At 40.2% G+C, this 20,208-nt stretch overlaps 1 protein-coding gene and 1 pseudogene across 7 annotated transcripts; both read left to right on the forward strand.

The window, feature by feature from the left end:
* The first annotated feature begins 12 nt into the window (after positions 1 to 12).
* On the forward strand, positions 13 to 15,557 carry MITD1 (microtubule interacting and trafficking domain containing 1). 7 transcript variants are annotated; one of them, XR_007130202.1, is made up of 8 exons: positions 16 to 239; positions 2,418 to 2,519; positions 4,270 to 4,406; positions 4,484 to 4,570; positions 5,486 to 5,601; positions 6,506 to 6,566; positions 7,760 to 7,945; positions 15,182 to 15,310. XR_007130202.1 is itself a non-coding variant. In XM_047746229.1 (8 exons), exons 1-8 carry the CDS (start codon positions 89 to 91, stop codon positions 15,346 to 15,348), a joined length of 906 nt encoding a protein of 301 aa, XP_047602185.1. In that variant the 5' UTR covers positions 16 to 88; the 3' UTR covers positions 15,349 to 15,556. The 7 variants fall into 7 exon arrangements, 5 of the variants coding, with proteins under 5 accessions (XP_047602186.1, XP_047602189.1, XP_047602185.1 ...); XM_047746229.1 differs by having other exon boundaries at positions 7,760 to 7,844; positions 15,182 to 15,556; XR_007130203.1 differs by lacking the exon at positions 7,760 to 7,945 and adding an exon at positions 9,024 to 10,415 and having other exon boundaries at positions 17 to 239; positions 15,182 to 15,271.
* LOC125110088 (uncharacterized) lies at positions 11,148 to 11,275 on the forward strand (annotated as a pseudogene).
* Positions 15,558 to 20,208: the final 4,651 nt, after the last annotated feature.

Raw genomic sequence — 20,208 nt, forward strand, 5'->3', positions numbered from 1 at the left:
CGCGCTGGTGTCACGTGCTCGCCCCCGGAAGCGCGACCGGCTGGCTCGGCTCTGTTTGGGTTTGGGGGCGGAGGAGAGTTTCGGAGCTATGGCGAAGTCCGGGAGGGAGGTGGATACCCAGAGCGTGGCTGCGTTCACCGTGTTAAAGCGGGCGGTGGAGCTAGACTCGGAGTCCCGGTACCAACAGGCTCTGGTTTGTTACCAAGAGGGGATAGACCTGCTCATGCAGGTTCTGAGAGGTGAGCAGGGAGCCGTGGAGAGAGGATTAGAAAAAAGGAACTGGATCCCTTGGTATCTGGGGCGGAGTGAAAGTTAAAGATCCTTTCTGTGAAAGGAAGCAAATACAGAAGGTGGATATTCTACAGAAGAAGTGGACTGGTTTCTTTTATATCTTTAATAGATGTCATCAAATAAGAGGGACAGTACTCTCGATTTTAATGAGACAGAATAAAATGTAATATATAAACTTTCATAGGACTAGTTTTGAGCAAAATGTAAAATACATTTTTGGATCAGTTTGGAAAGTTTGAATATGGATTGGGTTACGCTCAAATTACTGACTTTGTTAAGCAGTATGGTATTTTTGAAAACGGTCTTTGGTTTTTAGAGATGTAGACTGAAGTGTCCTGGGAAGAATTTGTCATGATGGCTAAATTTAATTTTAAGAAAAAAAAAAAAAAAAAAAACAACAGTTGGAGCAAATGTGGCAAAATGTGGCAAATCTACATGATGGGTAATAAGGGTGTTCATTACACTATGAGTACTTTTCTGTTTAGACATTTTGGTTAGAAGTAAACAAAAATAAAATCATGTAGCGGTAAAAGAAAAAACATTTGTAAGAAACGTGTGTACTGAATTTCAGTGGGAGAAATGCATAGGATTGTGGGTGGGGCAGCGAGACTTTATCTGTCCCATAGTTATTCAATTTTGAGAAGTACCCAAACAACCATTAACAGCTAGTACAATCCCTGGCCTGTAGTAGACACCCAGTAATTAGGTATTAAACTGATTTTAGACTGGCCCCTGCTCCACACCCTCTGGGGCTCCCAGTCTGGTCTAAGATCTCCCCATTGTGCCTTTTAGGGTAAGTGTTACAGAAGCTTTGAAAAGACAGCAGAGAGTGGGGTGCTTTGGTCAGATCTGTAAAACTACAGGAGCGTCTGGGTGACTCAGTTGGTTAAGCGTCTGAGATAGAGCAGCCCACTGGGTTCCACACACAGCTAGCTGAGACTCTGCTTCTCCTTCTGCCCCTCCCCCCACTCCTCCGTGCCCATACTCTCTCAAAATCCAACCAAAAAAAAAGAACTATAAAACTGCTTTGGGAAAGCTCATTTGATGATGATAATGATGGTGATGATAAGAGTAATTATCATTTATAAGTGCTGAGTGGTGGCACTGTGCGGAGTACATCAAAATCATGATCTTGTTTCATCCCTACAATTGCCCTATAAAGTAGGAGGTGATATCATTCTCATTTGCAGCATAACATTAAGCTTTTCAGTTCTACCACAATTAGTTGGGTCACATTTGGAACCCAGAGTTTTAAAGACTCAGGTATACTGACTGCCAAAAAGACAGTGTACCCTATTGGTCAGGTGGAGCCCTGCTAAAGTTCTGGTGTTTTAGGATTTGTTTGTTGGAACACTGCTCAAGTTCTGGCACTCTGGGAATCTGAGTCAGGAGAATCACAGTTTTGCTCCAGTGTGCTCTGCTGATTCTATGTGGAATTTAAGAAACAAACAAGCAAAAAAAAAAAAAAAAAAAGGGAGGCAAACCAAGAAACAGACTCGTAACTATAGAGAATAAACTGATGGGAGTTTAAAAATGAAATTATTATGGAAAATATAAGCAATATCAAAAGGACGGAATGAAGAAACTAGAAGTGAGTTGGTGACTGGGTTTTGGGGGGTGGGGCTTGGGGTAAGATTTTATTGATAATGTATATTTTAAAAATACCTTACATTTTTGGGGTGGCTGGGAAAATGATTGAACATGAACTATAATGGGGAAGTCTGAAAGAGAAGCTGGTTTGGTGGAAGAAAGATAGATATTGTTTGCTGTGTTTTGATTATGCTAAGATTTCAGGCTTGTGGTTGATTAGACAAAATAGTTATCAGACTCAGGTTTGACATGTGATAAGCCCCCTTTGTCACCTCTCCAAATTTGGGGTCCCTGCCAGTGAGGCACAATTTCAGAATCTCGACTCCTATATAAAGCTGTTTTAGAGGCTTAGTGTAAAAAATGAAGGTCTTGTGTGATCAGGGCAAATTTGAGCCCATTTGTGCATTTTAGGACTGAGGCAAACAAACCATGTCTAAGGATAGGAAATTTGTAGAAGACTTGAGAAACTGGAAATAATGCCTGTACTAACTAGAAAAACTCTTTGGAAATTTGAGAATGTATTTTTAAATTTGTAGGCACCAAAGATGACACAAAGAAATCTAATCTCAGAAAGCAAATTACTGGCTACATGGATAGAGCAGAAATAGTGAAGAAATACTTGGATCAAGAAAAAGAAGGTAAAGAGGCTGATTTACAGAATTTGTCTATAAGCTGTTGCAACAAAGCCCATTTCCTGCCTTGTTTTTGGCTCTGCCTTTTGGAACTCTTTGTGGTCTGGACTGTTTAAGCCTAGAGGTTTACTCTGCATTTCCACTTCCCTATACATAATCTATTCTTAACCTTTTTTGGGGGATCCCGGGGGGAGGTGGTTTTCACATACCCTGTTGAGAATCTGATGAGAGCTATACATACTGCAAACTCTGCATGCTCCTTTAAGGAATTCACAGATCCCCATGAAGCTTAGTGTGAACTGCAGTTGAAAGGATACTGCACAGAAATAGGGAATGTAAATCCTATATTTTATTTGTATTTTCCTTTAGAAAAGGACCAAAATGTCGAAGTAGCTAAAGAAACTCTTGGGACCTCTTTAGGATTTTGCTGTGAATCAAAACATTTCAGGAGTTAAGTATTCCTAATGACTAGAGATGCCGTAGGTGTCCTTCTCTACTTAGTAGTCTTATCCTTGGTTTCAGCTCAGGTCTTGATCTCAGGGTTGTGAGACTGAGCCCTGTGTTGGGCTCTGTGTGCAGGCAGCATAGAGTCTGCTTAAGATTCTCTCTCCCTCTGCCCCTCCCCGCACCCTGCTCTAAATAAATAAATAAATAAGTAAAATCTTCAAAAGATCCATTAAAAAAAAACACAACACATCAGTGGCTCCAGCCCTCAGCTGCTCTTCTTCACTGTCCTTATACAGCAACCCCCCACCCACCTTCCTAGTATTCTGTATGAGCCCATACCATGGGTATCTCCCTCCCCGAGCTCATCTGTTGGGTTGGAATAAAATAGTGTTTTCTTCACCCTAAATTGAAATGTACAATGAAATTTCCTTTTAGAACATGGGTGAAATATAGTACCATCAGCATTGTGTTTTGAATACATTGGCTTGAAAACTGATGCATAGTTGCAAATATTATATTTGTGGAAACATTAGGAACAGAATCCAAACTTCTGGTTTTTAAATAAACTTTAAATATGCAACCATCATATAAATTAGGAACTGCCATTAGAGGTCATATTGTTAAAAAATCTTAAGGGTCTGTGATAATGAATTAAATAATTGTTCATTTGGAAGGAACAAAAACAGTGGAACTATTTTACTGATCCTGTGGCATCCTAGTCATTGGCTTGGGTTGTTAAGAAGTGCTATGAATTTCTGCGTAAAATATTCTCTGTAAGTTCTAAGAAAGACTTCTAAATTCCATATAATACTGCATTTACATGTTTCATACTTTAGCTATTAAATTGAGGATATAAAAAGACTTAAATCTGAAGAGGACAAGGTAGCCCCTGAGTTCTAGCTTACGGTTCTACTCACGGTGACAGAATGTCAGCTATCATACATCTAGGCTTCTCTTGAATCAACTGCCTGGTCTATAGGGTTCGACTCAAGAATATGTTCCAGGAAATCTCTGGAACTTTCCTACTTGGTCTCCATGAAGATAGAAGTCACTTACGGAATTGTTTGCCTTATTTATCTCTGTGTATAGCATCTTATATTACCCCTCGTATATCTGTAGTAGGTATTCAGATATGTTTGCTGAGTGGAGAAGTTAAGAAAATGAACTCGTACCTGATCCTGATTAATCACTGTATGTAAATATGTGTAAAAAGAAAATAAATGGTCGCTGATTTTATTATTATTTTATTATTGATCTTTATTATTATTTTATTATTGAAATTATTATTGAAACAATTATTGTTTTGTAGATGGAAAATATCACGAGCAGATTAAAATAGAAGAGAATGCAACAGGTTTCAGTTATGAGTCGCTTTTTCAAAAATACCTTAATGAAACAGTTACAGAAGTTTGGATACAAGATCCTTATATTAGGCAGATTCATCAGGTAAGTGAAGTGTACAAAAGTACGATGAAATGTTATTTAAAATGTATGAGTTAATAACCTGTCCCAATGTCTTTCAGCTATATAACTTTCTTCGATTTTGTGAGATGCTTATTAAGAAACCATGTAAAGTAAAAACTATTCATCTTCTCACCTCTCTGGATGAAGTAGGTATCTGGAAGCATTTACTTTCTTCGTTAACTTTATTCAGTTACGAGATGTAGTTTGAGTAAGGAAAATGTGGACACACTTCAGCTAGAACTATTTCTTTGGGAATTATCTAACAATAGGCCTAAAATACCTGCCAAGAAATATTGTTGATTTTTTTCTGGTTTTGTTTTACCTTGGTTTGGCCACTTTGCTAAATTCTCAGATTCAAGTAGCTCGTCAGTTTAGTCTTTTACATGTTCCAGGAGATGATCACATGCCTGCACTATAGGTAATTTTGTCTCTTTTTCTTGATTTATTGTATTGGCCTTTGGGTGGATCATAGCATGATAGTGAGCATTTCCATCTTGATTTTGACTTAAATAGGAATGCTTCCAAATAAACCAGATTCCTAGGATTAATTTGAAAAGAAAGCAGCCCCATCTGAATAACTAAACAGCATTACTAAAACACATTTTAGGAAAAGGGACAGAATGGTGTTATGTACACATTAGGAAAAAACATTTTCATAAAAACAAGTGCTATTAGGGGCACCTGGGTGGTTCAGTGGGTTAAGCCTCTGCCTTCAGTTCAGGTCACGATCTCAGGGTCCTGGGATCAAGCCCCGCATCGGGCTCTTTGCTCAGTGAGGAGCCTGCTTCCCCCTCTCTCTCTGTCTGCCTCTCTGCCTACTTGTGATCTCTCTCTCTCTCTCTCTCTCTCTCTGTAAAATAAATAAATAAAATCTTTAAAAAAAAAAACAAAACAAAAAAAAAAACAGGTGGTATTAAACTGCTTCATACTCTGGTTAATAGACTTTGAAACTAGTATAGAATCTTTCCCATTTTAATTCATCCATGATACACATTGCACAGCTTAATAATGATTTAAAATACTAATAACTGAACAGAAAATTATATTTTTCCTGTTAACAGGGTAGTGGGAAACAGCAGCAAAGTAGTGGTCTGCAAGAAATAAAAGAGTCACTCCAGAATCATGGGGTGCTGTTGGAAATAGAATATTCTTCTTCAGTTCATGACCGAGAAATTAGGTTAGTGTATACCAATATTTTAATTTTTATGCTGTTGAAAATACTTATTTTTATTTCTTTTAATACACTTATATAATTGTATATAAATATTCAGTTTAGTAAAATTTTAAGTAAAGCTCAATTTTAGTATCTTTTCACTTTTGAGGAAAAAAAATCTGGCTTATTATGTCTGAGTTCATAATGGTATTCATAATGGAATAAAGTTTACGTGTTCTATTTCATGTCAGAAGAGGAAGTACTTTTCTATTCAAGTATGTAGTGTTATGGTATTGGAATAATTTTCTGGTGATAATATTTAATATTCTGATGATTTTAGTATTCTTACAGTTTATTAAATAATCTCATAGGTGTGATAGTATGCGACAGTGTCTAGAAGGAAACAGTATATGCAGGTATTTTAGTAGTGTGTTCCTCTATTTAGCACAGTGGCTTTCATATGTTTATAGTAACTGCACCCTTAGTTTTAATGAAAACTTAAGCACAACCTAAGTGCAGAGCAGGTGAAAATGCAGTGCTGTGGTTGAAGCAGAGGTCAGGATCCAGAGCTCTTCTTGCTTATGTCCTCCATCTCTAGGTAGGGGAACCCCTGTAACACACTATAGTCTGCCTGAACACATGTAGCGAAACAGGAAGGATTTGTCAGAAATCTGAAATTCAAGAGTAAGATTTAATTGAATTGTCACACTTGTTACTGGCTAATCAAATCAATTAATGGTTTCTTTGGATATTTTTATTTCATTGTAGACATAGCCCATGAGTAACCCCTGGTTTGGTTCAACTCATGGCACTGCAGAAAGTGATTTTCTTTGTTAGGAGGAAATGTTGCTGGTGCTTGCTACACTACACCTTTGATAACTGTCTGATCTAAATTTCTGGAATATAATACTGTATACTATTTCAATAGGTTTAATAATGGATGGATGATTAAGATTGGAAGGGGACTTGACTATTTTAAGAAACCACAGGTAGGATATAGTCTTATGAGTATGCTATACTCTTTTTGTATCATTTTAACAACATGGCTGTGGGTATCTTTAATTAAAAAAAAAACCTCTTTTTTCTTCCTTTCTTAGAGTCGTTTTTCCCTTGGATATTGTGATTTTGATTTAAGACCATGTCATGAAACAACAGTGGACATTTTTCATAATAAGCACACAAAAAAAATATGATGGGTAGCAGCTTAATTTGCATTATATATTTCTATTTTAAGTGAATATTGATTTTGTTACTTTGGACAGATCATTCCTATAATTATGAATTTAACAATAAATTTTTACATTTCTACTAATTTATGGATCCATTTTTCAGTTATGTAACCAATCCTAAATATTTTTATAAATACATTATTCAGTAGATTTACAGCATTTCCAGTCACAAGGTTAATTTGAACATTTTACTAGCTTTCTCTTATTTGACTGTTGGAGAATGAATCAATAAATAATGAGCACCAATTATGAAAATGAATTGGACGTTAATCTTGCCCCAGGAGTTTAGCATCTGGGAGGAAAAATCATGGATTAGAGTATTCTTTTAAGAGGCAGATGGGCTTGTGGGTCTAATAACCAGGAAAAAAATGTTAATTTTATTACAATTACGTGTCCCTGTTAGAAATTCACCAACACTCATTTATCCAGTATCACTTTACTCCATAAAGGCAAATCAACCTGCTTAGTTATGCAGATACATTTTGCTGCTTATTCAACCTTGGTTGGCACATTTGTAAAGCTTTGCAGCTTATAATCAACTGTTCTGGGTAAGCTTATCCATCCAGATGCCAGTTGACTGGTTGGGGATGAAGACTAGGTTCCGTGGAGATAGGCTGGGGTTGGGGATAAAGGTAGGAATAACGGGCAGTCCAGAAGCTTAAAGAATAAGCTAAGCCAGTGGAGGGAAATAGAAGTACTCGTGTTGGGGAATACATGCACGTAAACATCATATCTGGAGAAGACCGAAGATTACCTTCAAGATTAAATAGTGTTTGTAGGACCAAAGCCAGGTAGAAGCCATGGGAATAAGGTCAGGCAGAGTGGTCCTGGGTGACTTGGACACCAGGTTTATGTTTTACCTCTGGGAGCCAGCAGTCACCTGACTGAGTTGACATAAAAGACCAACAAGGGATTCCAGAAAAGTTCCTAATGTTTTTGTTTAATATTTTCAGGTTCAGGTGCTGATAATGCTGAACCTGAAAAGTCTCAAGGCAGTTTGTCAAGCTTTTTCATATGGAAATTCAGGGTCTCAGGAGAGCAAGTGTTGGACTTAATCAGAAGTTACTTTCTGCAAAGTATTGTAGCTTATTTTTCCAGGTGCCTATCAGGATGTGGAAGTAGAAGGGCTTTCCATTCAGGGGAGAACATGTATTAGACCTCCTCCTTTTTATGTTAAAATAACCACTCTTGATTTCTTCTAGAGCATGTGAATCTATCACTATAGAGATTCAGCAGTCACAACCCTATGAAATTAACTTTGGGTTAACCAACCTACATAGGGAGACTGCCTGAGAGGTACTGATATTTAAGGAAGAGCACCTATCCATTATTTATAGTAAGGATAAAGCAATAATGCATCCATTATTCTAGATATTTGAAACCTATCCCCAGATCCAACTAAAACATTAGAAGACTACCATATGCAAGTTACTTATTAAATACATCAAGAAATGTGCAAGAACTGTGTGAGAAAACTGTAAACTTTATGGAAGAATGGGTGGCTACAAGATAAGTAATCTCCACACATGCCGTGGAGAGAGGGTCAAGAATTCATGGAGACCTTGATGGGATACAAGTCACATACACAATCTGGATAGTCTCAGTACCATATTACTCTCTCAAAGCCGAGTGCATGAAGTGGCTTCCAGTGTGGGAGCACTGGGCAGAACACACATTCCAAGGATGGGGAGGGTGTAAAGAGCCTCTGATTGCCCATATCCAGTTCAGGGCTCAACTGCAGTCACATCCTTTTGACATCTCTAACAGGTGGGTTCTGCCTTGCAGTAAGGTTTTTTAAGTTGGAGAATTCCTCAAAGAGTGGGGGGACTCAGGTGTTAAACACTTATGCTTTAAGATGAATATAAAGATTCACAAGTGTCCATTTTCATGACTTAAAATACTATGTATATGCTGTCACCTCCTAAATATATAAATTAAGCCAAAACTTTCCTTGGAGCTGTGATCCTATAAATTCTGCGGCCTATTTGGCATTTTTTTCTGGCATTTCAGAAGCACACAGTCATTTCAAATACAGGATGCTGCAACCGAACTTTAGAAACACATTCCCCCACTGGGAATGGTATGGGAGCATCCATCCAGTTGCTCAAATAAGAAATCTAGGAATCATTCTTGATTCCTCATCTCCTTTATCCTCATATGGAAGCAATCAGAAAATTCTGTGGACTCTCACTGCAAAACATACCTTTTCTATTCCAGGTGATGTTTGTTAAATTTCCCTTTTGGAACTTGAAGTCTTTATCACCTTTCACCTGATGATATTCTCGCTTTTAAGAAACAAATGGTATCAGAAAAGCACAAGTGCTTTATTGCCCCAAAGCATATCCTGCCAGGTTTTTATACCTTTCTTGGAAAGCAATTTTAACACATTGCAGCAAATATAATGCATAAAAAGTATGCCTCTGAGAAATCTCTTCAAAATTGTTTATTTGCCATTTAGTATTGCTGGAGAAGAACAGAAGGACCTGCCTATGAAACCTGACTCAAATGAAGAATGGTTAGACTGCCAATTATGTTTGTCCCAGGAGCCCCTTGAAAAGTAAAATCCTCTTCACTTATTCCACTCCCACACTGAGAGAACCAGTTACAGGCAAAACCCTGTGTGTCCACTCCTATCCCTCCTCTTCATCATAAAAAAAGGGGTGAGATGTGGATCCACTCAGTTACAAGAAGAGAGCTCATAAGAGCTAAATTCACGTGTTAAAATCCTAACCCCCAGTACCTCAGAATATAACTGTATTTGGAGGTAAGGTCTTCAAAGAGTTATAGAGTTAAAATGATGTCTTTAGAGTAGACCCTAATCTAGTAAGATTGGTGTCCTTATAAGGAAGTGGAAGTGGAAATTTTGACATAGATATGTACACTCAGAGGAAACCTAACAGCACCCCAGTTGGTGTTAAAGGTTAATGTGCTTCAAGCTTATGCACTTCTTGCTTGCTGTCCTAAATCCCAGTTTATAGCAGTACTAACCTACTTCCTTTAAGATCCTGCACACTGAGGAACTTGAGGAACAAAGAACCAGACTTTCCAGAAGATAAGGCTTGACCACACTCAAAAATAGCCACCACTGACCAGGGCATCCTCAGTAAGAGACATATGGGAGCCTTGATTCCTGGTACAGGGGGAGGAGTCTATACTGCCTTGCCAGGATATGGCTCATTGGGCTGCAGGGGCATCCTTTACTGAGAGACACTTAGGAGCCTTGACTATTGACAGAGCAGAGGATTCTGTAAGATTTTTAGAGGACCGATGATTAACTGCTGAGCACCAACTTCTTCTCACATAGCACCCCTCGCCATTTCCTGCACCTTCCCTTTTAAAAATGTATTTCCCCTAGACAGGAAAGAAGGTCTTTGAGACCTTAATCTCCCATTTTTCCACGTTGCCAACTTCTTCAATAAAGCAACCTTTCCTTTTCCACCAAGTATTGCCTTTGGAGCGGTGAGTTTGGAACTGGCCCCCTGTCTGATAATAGAAAGACCATGTGAGGATACAGCAAGAAGGCAGCTATCTACAGGCCAAGGGGAGAGGCCACAGGAGACACCAAACCCATTTAGCACTTTGATCTTGGACTTCCTGGCCTCCAGAACTGTGAGAAAATATATTTTTATTATTTAAGCCACATAATCTGTGGTATTTTGTTATGGCAGCCCTAGCAAACTAATATACACTGCTTTGTTGTTTCCCTTTAAAAGGAATCAGAATGAGGGGCGCCTGGGTGGCTCAGTGGGTTAAGCCACTGCCTTCGGCTCAGGTCATGATCTCAGAGTCCTGGGATCGAGCCCCGAATCGGGCTCTCTGCTCGGCAGGGAGCCTGCTTCCTCCTCTCTCTCTGCCTGCCTCTCTGCCTGCTTGTGATCTGTCAAATAAATAAATAAAATCTTAAAAAAAAAAAAAAGGAATCAGAATGAAACCTTGTCCTGAAAATGGAAGTCATCCTTAATTTTTGACAAAGGCTTAACACAATGTCAGCATCTCTCCACGGATACTGCCAGCATTACCTCTGCTGGGATTCCTGCAGTAGTCTCCTAAAAGGCTTTCTGCTTCCTGTCTTCTCTTCCTCCAATCCATTCTCCACAGAGCAGACAGAAGAGTCTATAACAACTGCAGTATCATTGCACTTAAAATAAGATCTATGTCTACCTTGGGCTATCTGTCGCTACATGATCTGGTCTCTTTTCTCTCCATCCCCATCTTGCTCCATTCTCCCCCTTGTTCTCACACTTCAATTTGCTTATACTTCCTTTGCAATAACCTTTTACCTGCTTTAGGGCTCTCTGAGTGCTGTTGTGTGGTAGAGTATACTTTAGAAAAATGTTTGCAATCGCTTCTCGGCCTTTTGGCTAAGATCAAGTGTAGAAAAATGTTTGTAATAAGATCTCTCAGACCCAGTAATAATTTTTATAATGACTTTGACATTCCTCCCATGAAGAGGTGGTTATCGATGTTCTCTCCTCTTGGATTTGGGTGCACGTGAGACTATACAAGTTGCTTCCAGGATAAGATATAAAAGGAAATCATTTCTGTTAGGCTTTCTTGAGTCACTTGTTCTGGGAATCCCGCTACCATGCTGTGAGGAAGTTCAGGCAGCCTTGATTAGGCCCAAGTGGAAAGGAATTGAAGCCCTCAACCCATAGGTCCAGCTGAGTTCCCAGGCAACTGCCAGCACCAACTTGCCAGCCATGTGAGCCATCTTGAAACAGGTATTTCCAACTCTTTAGGCTGTCCTAGCCTATGCCACTGGATCATACGCACTATCCCCATGAAAGCTCAAATTGTAGATTTATAATAAAATAAATGTTGTTTTAAGCCACCAAGTTTTGGAGTGGTTTGTTAAGAGGCAATAAATAACTGACAAAACTGAGAATGCTCTCCTCCCCATTCCACTCTGCTTGGCTGCTTCTCATTTTTCAGGTCTCCATTTCAATGTCCTCTCCCTGATAGCTCTAGGTAGGTAGCCCCTATTATTGTCTGTTTTAACTACCTGGGCTTTTCTTGCCTTATAATTATATACTGATTTGTTTGTGTTAGGCTCATGTTTTTTAAACTCCAGTCTTGACCTAATAATGGTGATAAAATCATTTTTAAAAGGTGAAATAAAACCAAATATAGAATGTCAAGTAAGTAAATAGTATAGGATAAACATTGCATTGTAAAACTTGTTAGGGATAGATAATATCTGTGCTAGTACATTATATAAAACATATTTTTCTACTCTATTTTTTAAGGAGTTTGATATATAAATTGTCAATTCCTGAGCTCAGTAAGTCTCTTTGACTCACCATGAACATCCAACAACTACAAAGTACCTGGCACATAGTAAGCATTCAGAAAACACACACCAAATACTGTAGAAATCAGAGGAGTATGTGAGTGAACTATAAAAACACAAAGTGGTTGTCGGCGATGTTACTCTTTGAAGAAATTTGGCAATGAGAAGATGTAGAGATACAACAAAACCTTAAGCAGGGATTTTGGGGAGAGAAGAGACATGAGCATGTTCATTCACTATGTGTGAGAATCCAGTAAGTGGAGACAGAAAATGTAAGATAAAAAATATAAACATTTAATAGTAGAAGGCCCAAAAAGTTTGGAAAGGACAAAGATCCAGGTACAACTAGCCTTAAGGGAAAGGTGTTATTTGAGAACGAATGAGAAATGTTGAGAGGAAATGGGGTGCAGGAGGAGCTCATTTATGAAGGCTTCCACTGTCAAATTATGAGTCAAGGTTTGTGACAAGAGGAGTAGAGTTCTGAGTTTAAGAAAAGTGGAAACACTTATGAATAAGGCTTCTGAAGCATGAGGGAGTCAATGGAGAGGAACTGAATCTGACACCAATAGAGCATAAATACAAATATGAAATTGGGTTAATTTGCATGATTATGTGAATTTTCTTCCACCATTGCCTGCCATCTGGGTATGACAGAAGTAAAAATTCAGCTGATGGAATAATAATAAAACAAAGGCCATTGTAGGTCAAGAGAGAAAAGCAAATGAGAATGCTGGTAAGATAAGACAGTATACTTGAAAGAATTCAGGGTTGGATAGGAAGGGAGATGAAGCAAGAGATTTTGAGGGTTAAGGGCTTAGAAAAGTGCAATGGGTTTAATTTAATGGGAGAGGACAGTGGATGAGAAAGTACAGCTGATACTTGAATAATGTGGGGGTTAGAGGTGCTGACCATGGCAGTTGAAAATCCACATAAAACTTTGACTCCCCCCAAAATGTAACTAGTAGCCTACTGAACAGCAGCCTTACTAGTAACCATCAAGACATATTTTGTATGTATTATATACTGTATTCTTACAATGAAGCTAGAAAAAATGTTACTTAAAAATCATAAGAGAGGGGCTCCTGGGTAGCTCAGTCGGTTGGGCGTCTGCCTTTGGCTCAGGTCATGATCTCAGGGTCCTGGGATTGAGTCCCACATTGGGCTCCCTGCTCTGCGGGGAGCCTGCTTCTCCCTCTCACTCTGCCTCTCCCCCTGCTTATGCTCTCTCAGATAAATAAAATATTTAAAAAAAATCATAAGTGGGGGCACCTGGGTGGCTCAGTGGGTTGAGCCTCTGCCTTCAGCTTGGGTCATGATCTCAGGCCCTGGGATTGAGCCCTGTGTCAGGCTCTCTGCTCGGCAGGGAGCCTGCTTCCCCGCCTCTCTCTGCCTGCCTCTCTGCCTACTTGTGATCTCTCGCTCTCTCTCTCAAATAAATAAAATCTTTTAAAAAAATCGTAAGAGAAAATACATTTATAGCACTGTAAAACATCTACATGTAATTAAAACCATGCAGTTCAAACCCACTATTCAAGGGTCAACCGTATAATTAAAAGGAAGAATTTTAGAGTTTAAATTATCAGAGGTGACAAGAAGCCTGGGTTATATTCCTTAGGGGTGAGAAAAAGAACTCAGAGATCATAGTATTGAGTATCATATACACCCCCATGATGGTAACGGAAAAAGGAGCAGATATATGTGTGCTAGATGAAAAAAAAAATCATTGAAAAAAGAGGACTTAAGAAAACACGGACTAGGTGACAATTCCTAACAGCGAATAGTCACTGAAAGAGACTAGGTCTTTTTTTTCTTTTTTTAAAGATTTTATTTATTTATTTGACAGAGATCACAAGTAGGCAGAGAGGCAGGCAGAGAGAGAGGAGGAAGCAGGCTCCCTGCTGAGCAGAGAGCCCGATGTGGGGCTCGATACGGGGTTCGATCCCAGGACCTTGGGATCATGACCTGAGCCAAAGGCAGAGACTTTAACCCACTGAGCCACCCAGGCGCCCCGAGACTAGGTCTTTTTTAAGAGACATATGATGAGGGTGCCTGGCTGGCTCAGTTGGTAGAGCGTTTGACTCTTTATCTCTTGATCAATCTCAGGGTTGTGAGTTCAAGCCCCATGTTGGGTGTAGAGATTACTTAAAAAAAAAAAAAAAAGACATACAAGGTACCTTATTTTATTTTCTCATAAAATTGTTAATATTAAGAAATTTATTTGGAATCACATTATTCCCTTAATTTTTTCACAGAGAATATTCCATCTATTGTGTAGTTCATCATCTTCTGGACATGTTCTATGTAAAATATTTGTTAGCATAGTAATTTCATTTGGGCAGAACTTACTGCCAATAAAACTTGAATTTAATTTGTCACATATTTCCAGTGGCAACCAATGATCAGGTGCTTCAATATTACAGATTTCAATCCTTCCATCCTTTATGTCTATAAATATTTTAATTTCCAAGTGCGACTGTTCATATAATACATTAAAGGAAGTGTTTATACTAAACTTTGGAGTTTTGCCATATATCCACTCCCAGGTCTGTAGTTCTCTGGCTTTGTTATTTATTCCAGGAAACAGGGTCTCATCTGTTGGATTTATTAGGTTGATATGATTATCAATTTGATGATAAGCAGCATACTCTGCTGCAATAGCATTCATGAGTACTTCGCAGGTCAGAGTGGGATCTTTTTCCAAAAGATTTTTTACTATGGAAGGTATGCTTGCAGTGGCATTGCTCCTGATCCCTTGGTAAGGGCTCTTCAGCAAAGATGACAATGAGGTCCTATCAGTACTACATAATAAAGTGCAATGGTGATACGCAGTAGTCCGGCCAATCTTAGAAGCTGTTCCTGAGATTTTAAACTGTCCATCTAGCAAAAGGTCACATCTTTTGGTGGCCTGTATATCCAGCTGGGGTTGGACAGCATTCAGAGCACTCACAACTAATTTTAGATTCTGCATTCTGTCGTACTTTTTTTTGGTTGTAAAGAAAGTCAAATTGATATTACCCATATCATGGTAGACTGTTCCTCCTCCACTTCTTCTCCGAGCCAGTTTCACACCTTCTTCTCTCATCAGATTCAGGTTGCACTCCTGCCAAGGATTCTGATGCCTGCCTATTACAACAGAAGGAGAATTTCTCCACAAGAAAAGAACCGGCTTGCCTTCTAGATTCACATGGTCATGGATCCAGTCTTCTACAGCCAGATTTTGATAAATATCACTGGAAACTGACTGGAAAATGAGCCCACTTTTTACTTTGTTTTTAAACCCAGCTGCTGGGACCTTGCGGTTACAAAGTAACTGGAAGCAGTTCTTCATGGAAAATGGGATCAGCATGCTTTTAAAAATGGAAGACTCCGGCACCTGTGTGGCTCAGTTGGTTAAGCATCTGCCTTTGGCTCAGGTCATGATGTCAGGGTCTTGGAATCGAGTCCTGCATTGGGCTCCCTCATCAGTGGGGAGCCTGGTTCTCCCTCTCCTTCTGCCACTCCCCTGCTTGTTCTGTGAATAAATAAATAAAATCTTAAAAAAATAATAATAAAAATGGAAGACAAATTAATCGATTGGGAAAAAGAAAAACTATTTTCTAGCTATTGATTCTTGGTCATTTTAGGTAAATTTTTCCAAGTATCCAGCCGCTTTTCTTGGCTTTTAGCTTTATCCTTAGTCTTTAGCAACTCTATACAGAGTACTCAAAGAAAATAAAGACAAACCTCAAATAATTTCAGTTGAAACAAAGGGCACAGATTTTTCAAAAAATAAATCTGCAAATTCATTATTTAATATCTCAAAGTGAAACAAATTATCCTGAATTCACAGGTAATACATGTTCATTGAGAAAAATGAGAAAATACATATAAAAAGCAAAATAAAAGAATCCATAATACCACCCTCTGTGGATAACCACAATTCACACTTTGGTGTGTACCTGTTTTTTTCTGTGCATGTGTAAACACACACACCCCCAAATTGGAACCATACTGTTATTTCAATGTTAAAGCTATTTTTATATCAGCTTTGATGTATAATATCTCATTTTCATATATACCACAGTTCACTACCAGATCAGTCTCTTAGTTTGTAACTTTAGGTTATTTATAGTTTCTGGTGTTATCAATGATATATTAATGGACATCTCTGTGGAAAGCTTTAATTTTGTCCTTAAAATACTTTATTTTTTATTTATTTATTTATTTATTTATTTAATATTTTATTTATTTGACAGAGAGAAATCACATCTAGGCAGAGAGGCAGGCAGAGAGGAGGAAGCAGGCTCCCTGCGGAGCAGAGAGCCCGATGTGGGGCTCGATCCCAGGACCCTGGGATCATGACCTGAGCCGAAGGCAGAGGCCCTAACCCACTGAGCCACCCAGTCACCCCCTTAAAATACTTTAAAAAAATAATTCCTATTTGACTTTGAGACTTGGTTTACTAAGTCTCAGTATAATTCAGTTTCAATATAATTCTTTTATTTAGTTTAATATTTAATTAGAATAGACCCCCGAATTTAGGGGAAGAGGCCATTAAAATATCCAGGTTATACGGAAAGGCTATGGACAATTTCATTATGTTTGGACACTTTACATGTTATTTTTGTTAGCAGTGCTGATGGCAACAGGCTGAAAATACTAGCTATAATAAGTATTTTGACTAGTATGTTTGTAAAGAAACCATTCTATTCCAATTCTATTTCTTAGGATTCTCATAATTTTTCTTCAGCATAAAGAACTGGGATAAAATGTGTTACAAAAGTTCAAAACTAGGTAAAATCTTCTGTAGTTCAGTAGTGTCCGACAAGCACAAATAAGAGAGTCTTCATATTTTCATCACTCTTCATACATTTTGATAAATTACACTAGGGAAAAGTTAATTCAATTTATATTTTCTGTGTCTAGAAAGGTCAGGAGAGGTTTAATAGAATGATACTTGAATTGAGTCTCAAAATATGATGGTGTTGGGGCACCTGGGTGGCTCAGTGGGTTAAAGCCTCTGCCTTCCGGTCTGGTCATGATCTCAGCGGTCTGGTCATGATCTCAGCGTCCTGGGATCCAGCCCCGCATCAAGCTCTCTGCTCTGCAGGGTGCCTGCTTCCCTCCTCTCTCTCTGCCTGCCTCTCTGCCTACTTGTGATCTCTCTGTGTCAAATAAATAAATAAAATCTTTAAAAAAAAAAAAAAGGTGACATTTGAGTAAAGACTATGAGAGCTCAGTGAGTTAGGCTGAGAACCTACTATGTGCTAGAAACTGTTCTAGACACCTGAACACACACAACGAAAAGGCCCGAGGATGTAACATTTCAACTGAGCCCTGAAGGATAAAGAATCACACAAAGAATGGGGAAACAAAAGGATATTGGAAAAAACCCCAAGTGCCAGTTTATTAATTTACTAAGAGAACTGAAGGCTATCAGCTGGATGTTCAGATCAGCCTGTCCAAATACTCTGTGTAGAATTACTGATAATCCAACTTATCCTAAGTTTGGTAGATGAAGACAGAACCTGAACAAAAGGACTTGAGTTACAGGACTTCAATGTCTGATGGGATGAACCTTGAAGAAGCCACCTTCTCAACACCTGGGCTCTGGAAAGATCCTGTTAAGAGCCAGGATACCCTCTTTCTCCTAGAGGAGGCTTGGATTCATCTGGGACAGATGCATCTCTCCTTTATTCAGTCCTTCAGTAATAGATCAGACCTCTGGCTGAAAGATAGTCTTTCTTTAATTGTCAGGATATAGTCCAGCCTTGAAGGCCTGGTGAAATGCTGTTTCTTTAAATCAACTCTAAGTCAACTCTCACCATTTAATGAATGATTTTATCGTTTTTCCCCATAGAACAATCCATGTTCTAGGGGGACACTTTGCTACCACCACTTTGCATTGCCAAACATGCTTCTTCAATACTGAAAAGAAAGCAAAAAATAACAATCCTATATATCGTCCAAGGTAGGCCCGGCTACTTCAAAACACCTTATTAAGTTATTCTGCCCCATTTTTGATGGTATGTAATTTACCCAGAGTCTCACGACGGTCATGTGCTTGTTTTATTTCGCCTTCTTGGCTCCCGGTGGGAATGCACAGAGCTGGCACCCAATACGTTTTAGGTTTTTACCCTTCAATGTTGGGGATACGCCGTACCTAACCGAGAAGTTAGGTATTTTCCAAGGGCTGAGCGAAAAGCACTGCACAGACACCACGGGCAGCTGCGGCCCGGGGCGGTGTGCGCGCGGAACCCGGCCTTAGGGACCCATGCCCCCCCACGCCCCCCCGTTCCCCGTCCCCCGTCCCCAAAAGGCTGCCCGCCCCAGCGCCCCGCGAGCCCCGCTTCCAGCTTCGCCCACCTGCTGCTTCCGGTGGCGCCCACGACCACTCGCGGGCTCGTGCAGGAGAAGGACGCGTGTGACCCCACGGTCAGCAGGCTGCGAGCGCCGCCAGCCGGAAACGCTGAGAGGAGGAGGGGCTGCGCCGGGAGCCGGGGCGGGGCTGCGCCCCTCCCGCCTCGCTCTTCTCGGGCTCTTCGCGCTCTGGCTGGCGCTGCTCGCGGGACTCCCGAGGGGCCTTTGGAGCCGCCGGGTCGGCGCCAAGCCAGAGTAGAGGCGGGGACGCAAGGCACGTTCCAATGGTAGGATGGAAAGCCAGAGCACCCCCCGTTCCGATGGAGGTCCCCGCGTGACGGCGCAGAGCTAACGGTCACTCGGGGTGAAGGTAGGAGGTTGGCTGGGTCAACTGGGGGGCAGGGAGGGCGCTCGCGGAGCGAGGCCAGGGGGAGGGCGCCAGGAAGTCGGGGCAGTCAGCTCACGGGCCGCTGCAGGCCCCAGCACCAGCAAACACCTACTGAACTCGTGACCTGGAACCAGGTCTTCACGCATCTGCTCTTGGTCCAAAGGGCACGTAACAACAACTGGAAGCTGAGGAGACTGAAATCCGTTTTAAAAGATAGGTTGCATTTAAAGGAATAAACGCTGCTATTCCCAGTGGAGAGATGGTAACGGGTAGGAGTGGGTCAGAAAACACACACTTTGGGGCTAATGAATGTTATCCATCTGCGGCTGGCAAGAAAATATTTTCTGCTCAGCCAGATTTGGGGGGGGGGGGCAATTCCTCCAGCAGGCCAGTTTCAGTTAACTATTGCCGCATAACAAACTACCTCAAACATCAGCAGCTTAAAACGGCTTATTTCTAACATTTATATGGTTTCACCCGAGCTTTATTCAACCAGGGTTGGCTGAACTGGAAGGTCCAGAATAGTCCTGAATATTCATGCCCTTGGCAATTGACGCTTAGTGGCTGCTGGGACATCTTAGATCAGGTCTAGCCTTGGAAGAGGCACTGCAGCCACAATTCTATTGTCCAGAGCAAGAGTCAGGCCGGAGATAAAGGGTGGAGCAGTGGACTCCACCTCTTAATGAGAGGAGCCCAAATAATTTGGAGTCATCTTTTTCAATCTTCCACAGAAGTGAAAATTTTCAGTTCGAATAGAAACTACCAAGACTTGCATCTTGGAATTAGAAGCATCCAGGGTTCACAATTTGGTGACTCTGAGCGGGTCTCCCAAAAAAGCAACAGTAACGACACAGTGGCTCCTCATTTACCATTACCCTTTTTTTTTTTTTTTTTTTTTAATTTGACAGAGAGAGATCACAAGCAGGCAGAGAGGCAGGCAGAGAGAGAGGAGGAAGCAGACTCCCCGCTTCGAGCAGAGAGCCCGACGCGGGGCTCGATCCCAAAACCCTGAAATCATGACCTGAGCCGAAGGCAGCGGCTTAACCCACTGAGCCACCCAGGCGCCCCTACCATTACCCTTTTGATTGAAGTCACTCTGAGCTCCTTCCTTGTATTATGCAGATGGAACGAATTGTGTACAGAGTGAGCCCCAGTAGGAATTTTCCTAGTTATTAAAAATAGCCACACAGAACTGTTTCCCTTTGCTTATATTCTGTTTTCCTAAATTTCATTTCTCTGAAATCTGAGATGGTAGTTTTCCCCCCTATTTTCTACTGGGGTGGTTTTCAGGAATCCCATTCCCTCCTTTGTGCTCTGAGACTTTTGTCTTTTGGTTATTTTTTTTTTTAATTTTATTTATTTATTTGACAGAGAGAGATCACAAG

Source organism: Lutra lutra, chromosome 9 (assembly GCF_902655055.1).
Source record: "Lutra lutra chromosome 9, mLutLut1.2, whole genome shotgun sequence".
Taxonomy (NCBI): domain Eukaryota; kingdom Metazoa; phylum Chordata; class Mammalia; order Carnivora; family Mustelidae; genus Lutra; species Lutra lutra.

Excerpts from the sequence above, each read along its gene's own strand:
- MITD1 (XM_047746229.1), top strand. The coding sequence starts at position 89 with ATGGCGAAGTCCGGGAGGGAGGTGGATACCCAGAGCGTGGCTGCGTTC. Across the intron at positions 2,520-4,269 it reads CTTGGATCAAGAAAAAGAAG|ATGGAAAATATCACGAGCAG; the intron begins GTAAAGAGGCTG and ends ATTGTTTTGTAG. Across the intron at positions 4,407-4,483 it reads ATATTAGGCAGATTCATCAG|CTATATAACTTTCTTCGATT; the intron begins GTAAGTGAAGTG and ends AATGTCTTTCAG.